General features: G+C 45.8%; 1 protein-coding gene across 1 annotated transcript; it reads right to left on the bottom strand.

Annotated features, from left to right (window-relative positions):
- Nucleotides 1-236: 236 nt before the first annotated feature.
- On the bottom strand, nucleotides 237-3,564 carry LOC147618988 (uncharacterized). The gene is made up of 2 exons (XM_086774196.1): nucleotides 3,193-3,564; nucleotides 237-2,390 (listed from the first exon to the last, which is right to left on the bottom strand). Exons 1-2 carry the CDS (start codon nucleotides 3,439-3,441, stop codon nucleotides 336-338), a joined length of 2,304 nt encoding a protein of 767 aa, XP_086630322.1. The 5' UTR covers nucleotides 3,442-3,564; the 3' UTR covers nucleotides 237-335.
- Nucleotides 3,565-5,230: the final 1,666 nt, after the last annotated feature.

The raw sequence follows: 5,230 nt of genomic DNA, 5'->3' as shown, positions 1-5,230 counted from the left end.
CACTTGGCTGATTCAAAGTTTTAGAGAACGTGGTTGTAATAGCTAAAACAATATCATGGTGTACTTTGCTGAAAGTATTGCACTTTAGGCACTTCTCATTCTACCAAAAAAGAAAAAAAGATGTATTTTTGAGTTCTTAATGTCTATTTAAAAGTGTCAAGTATCCGCATGAACTATTTGTGTGCACAAGCATATACACAAAGATTATTTGGTGCACAGAGGACCGAGGTCTCTGATTTCAATGTGAAATTGTCTCAAAATCATTGAATCGTGCATCGCAGAATGCATCGCTGATGCGGCGGCCCAGCAGATTGACGCTCAAGAATTATGGGGGATCATTGAGCTCCATAGCCCATATGGCCCAGCAACACCCAAAGATGAGTGAGGAACTCTCCACCGAGAGTGAGTTGCTGGAGCTGCTCGACGGGCTTGTTGGCGGCCGCAGCGCACATAAGTATGTCCACCCACACATCTGCAAGTAGCCTCCATCGCACCTCGCTTGGTAGGGCTTGCACTAGGCTTCCTACCTTCATCCCACTCCTCAGATTGAATGGCAGGTCAATGTTATTCTGTGCCATTGAAATCAGCGTAGGTATAATGAACTCTGCATTCCAAGTAAGTGTACGCATGTCCCGTTCTGTCTCAGCAGCTACCTCTCTGGCAATGTCAGCGTGGCAAGGCAGCAGCTCTGTTTTGTACACAAGCAGGTACATCAAGTATCCGGAGAGGAGCTTGCTCATCTGCTGCAAATCTATGAGGGTTATTTCTTCTGTGCCTGCAGCCTGTGCATGAACCGATTCATTGTTAACATGTAAGCTTGTGTCATCCAAAATTTGAATATTCGTGTGTTGAAGATGAGCAACTGCACCGCCACGCTGCAGGTGATCAATGGTTGGGTGTGCTGCAAGTAGCTCACACACGCAGGTAGCCACGTGCCAGTTGACCACAAGATGCTCAAAGTCCAAGTAACCGCCGTCACCCAAAGCAGCCAGCAAAATGGGCTTGTGCCTATTTTCGTACCTGGGCAAAAACCATGCTGGGTGAGCTAAATCCTGGTTTACGCCAATTTCTTGGCAAGTTGTCAACACTTTAGTAAGCACATAGCTTCTGAACTCATCCACAGCCTGCGTGCTATGCTCATACTTGGATAGCAGCCGATTACGACCGAACAGCCTTGCCATCTTGGCATTGACGCATCCCCATGTGTATTGATTGTCCGCATCCACCATTGCATACTGCCCTATCCTGTTTCTCCAGTACTTGTGCCTTGCTAAACGACTGGAAAGCCTGATCATTCTCAACAAAGCAGCCAGCCAGAAGCCTCTCAAGCAGCAGCACATGCTCCACCGCCCTGATCTCTTCTGTAATTTCTCACCCACAACTATATAGGTACATGCTAGCCATACTCTGCTCCAATCGGATAGAGCCATCCTTGCAAGCTGGTAAGCTTCTATCACCAGTGCAGCTGCTATGAGACTGAAGGTTACCTTTCTAGCTTGCTGAATGGCTTGTTGATGAAGATCTAGATAGCCTGCAAAAATGAAGACACTGGATACCAGCAGCAGGATAGTGGTAAATATTCTGAAGCTTACTCCTAGCTTTGAGAAGGCAGTTCCGGCTGCTTTGGTGTAGAGGCTATCGAACAGAAACCTCAGCTCTGCATCCAGCACGAATATAATCTCCCTCACATTTTGGAAAACGTGCTTTTTCAGAAAGAGCTCGCGAGTTTTCTCTTCCCTCCACTCGTACATATAAAGACTGGAAAGCCTTCTCTTGTACAGCTTGAACAGGGCAAACCCCACACACAAAAAGACTATGGAAGGTGTTCGGCTCAGTTGTTGAGAAGAGAGGATATCTTGCAGAGTGACAAGTTCAGGAGTGGCCATAGCAGCGTCATGAAAGTTATGGATATAGTTAGTCTCCCCTGCCTGCAAGAAATTTCGCAGCCACTGCTTTTCCCCTCGGATAATGTAGTAGTAGGAAGGAGTAGGATGCGGAGTACGTGAAGCAGGTAGGCTCTGGGAAGAGGATATAGGGTTATTGATGCCGTTAACTGCACCTCTGATGTCTAGATCGAGGCTGGCCTCTGCTAGCATGTACCTGTAGATGGGGAGAGTGGATTCTATGACATCGGCACGCGAGGCACGCTTGAGGGCGAGGGTTCGCTCGGCATACTTCATACTGCCAAGGGCTGTGAGGCAAATGCTGAGCAGCACATACGTCCAGCCACGTGCACAATTGGCCACCACATAGACGACGGTGGCTACTTGCAGCAGCATGATAAGGCCGTGGCGCTGCCATAGCTCTGCATCTGCCATTGCGTACGCAGAGATGTTGTCCGGCGCCCCCAAGTGCAGCAGCAGCATGGGCGCCCAGATTGCATACACCTCCTGCATCAACCAGCAAGCACTTAAAGAAGATTCTGAAAACTCTCGACACAAGAGTCGCATATATATACACATTTGTAACTGAAGCTCTCACAAGCTTGAAGTGTAGTATGTGTCTCTCTGGGCAGCTTGAATTCTGTGCTCTTCCATCAACAATTTTTTAAGGGACCAAAACAAGAGATGCTACTGCCAGGTAGATAGCAAGGACATCAATAAAGCATTACCTTCATAAATTGTGTATTTAATTGCGTGGCTCAATGTATAAAGGAGATTAAACTTTTGTTATGTGCAAGTGAGTCGTGCAAATCTTGACATTTTGTTATGTACCTACTTGAATGACCAGGTGCAAGCATTGAGAGCAAAATAAAAGTTGCATAGTGTTTAACAAAACAATTGAGAGAGATTTATGAGGGATTTTAAAGTAGAGACTGTTTTAATGAAGGGCTGAGTACAGCTTCTTGAGAATCAACTTCCTTTCACAAAGTTTCCTATTAATCACCAGAGCAATAACTTCGAGAATAAAATTGAAGTTGCACACTCTTCACTAAAGCAATGAAAAACACACATTGGAGAGTAAAGACAGTTTTAAAGGGGTGAAGGAAAACTGGTGGATTCCTCAGAATCATGCACAAACTTCTCTTGTGGCCACTTAATAACATCGACTTGATGTAAATATAAACAAGGATTGTGGCCACTTAATAACATCGACTTGATGTAAATATAAACAAGGATTGATCAACTTTGATGCTCGATTATATTAACAATGAGTACAAAACTTGGCAAATCAAAGTAGATGCCAACACACCTTCTGAGTTATACCACCCACAGCGGCTTGTGCCAAACCTCCCAATGCAGTGGTGGCAACGTAATCCGACCAATTGTAGGCATTCCAAGCAACAAATCGGCATGCCATACTCCACTTCCTCGTCCCACCCGTCAGCAGCAACAGCAGCTGTAGGAGCAGGCTTCCCATAACAGCCATTGTAATCCACCATTTGCTCAAAAAATCAACCACCTCCTCCTCCTCGAGGTTAACTCTGCTAGCCATCTTCATCTCTTTTCCTTTGTGAAATGACACCAGCTTCTACATGCAAACCTTTGAACCTGCAAACATGATCTTTTCCATGACTGTATTCACAATTGGATACATGCAAAAAATTATGATTTCAGTGCCCTATTTTCCTTTGAAGGGATAAAAAAAACGTTGGCATCATAGAGACAGAGAGGAAAACAAACTACTTAATCTGCTGGTCTTACACCAGTATCCCACTTCTTGTCTTGAAGCTTTTAAGGGGTAAACTACATTTTTGTTCAATAATAGAATAGTTGACATTTTAGAGTGAACCTTACATTATTTAATGTTAAAAATAGAAGGTGCCCAGATGCTACCTGTCCCCCCCATCTTCTGCCTCAGCTTTCCCCCCTCCACGATTTTTTCTCTCTGTCTCTCCTCCTCTCTCAATTGTAGAGGTAAGACGTCTTCTCTCTGTCTCTGCTTCTCTCGAGGTAAGACGTCTTCTCTCACGCGCGTGTACACAGAGTATGGGATGGAGATGGATCCTTCTCTTTCTCTCTACAAGCAATGGAGAGTGGCAGAAGAGGTAAGACGTCTTCTCTCAATTGTAGAGGTAAGACGTCTTCTCTCACGCGCGTATACACAGAGTATGGGATGGAGATGGATCCTTCTCTTTCTCTCTACAAGCAATGGAGAGTGGCAGAAGAGCATGCACCATAGCCTCTCTCTGTTTCTCTCTCTCTCTGTGATGCGACCTTGCTCTCCCCTGTACGCACGCTTTATAGATTCAAGTAGGAGGGCATGCAAGCCATGGAGTAGGCTCGAGTAGGAGGGCAACGCGGAGTAGGGAGGACCATGAGAAGAGATTGGCGCTCTCTCGCTCTCTCTCTCTCTCTCTCTCTAGCTGCTTGTGTGTGTGTGTGTGTGTGTGTGTGAGAGAGAGAGAGAGAGAGAGAGAGAGAGGGCTTAGTAAAGAAATCAATGGGTAAGGCATAAGAGTAGCTTTTTAGTGACAGGTAAGTTCAACTATTTGACGGTCAAAATGCCCAAAAATTGGCATGATGGCCATCAAAAACAACTATGAGTCTTGGAGACCTATTATACTAAGGGTGTAGAGAGAAAGAGAAGGATCCATCTCCATCCCATACTCTGTGTATACGCGCGTGAGAGAAGACGTCTTACCTCTACAAGCAATGGAGAGTGGCAGAAGAGCATGCACCATAGCCTCTCTCTGTTTCTCTCTCTCTCTCTCTCTCTGTGATGCGACCTTGCTCTCCCCTGTACGCACGCTTTATAGATTCAAGTAGGAGGGCATGCAAGCCATGGAGTAGGCTCGAGTAGGAGGGCAACGCGGAGTAGGGAGGACCATGAGAAGAGATTGGCGCGCTCTCGCTCTCTCTCTCTCTCTCTCTCTCTAGCTGCTTGTGTGTGTGTGTGTGTGTGTGTGTGTGAGAGAGAGAGAGAGAGGGAGGGAAAGAGAGAGAGGGCTCATCATTGCGCTTGCCTTTCACCTTTCTCTTCAGTGATCGTGCGATGATAAATAGTGCACAATGCTTGCCTTTCAAGCTCACGCTCTAGATTAGGAACGATGGTTGCCATGGATGCCAAATATTATGACACATAGCTCTACCAAAGCTGTGCTACTGCAGGGTGTTCACTCCAATCAGTCGAGTGGCTAACTTGTAGGTTTTGTCCCATGGCTTGGCCAATATTTGGAAGGTAGTACCTCTTTGTGGTACTCAGGTGTGTGTGTGATTAGTATGGTAGCCGGCGAAATTTTCGTGTGCAACTAGGAATAGAATAAGACCTCATGAAAAAAAAAGCAACT

Source organism: Cibotium barometz, chromosome 34, assembly GCF_041138505.1.
Source record: "Cibotium barometz isolate CiBa-2024 chromosome 34, ASM4113850v1, whole genome shotgun sequence".
Classification (NCBI taxonomy): Eukaryota; Viridiplantae; Streptophyta; class Polypodiopsida; order Cyatheales; family Cibotiaceae; genus Cibotium; species Cibotium barometz.
This window is presented reverse-complemented; position numbering and strand designations above follow the sequence as displayed.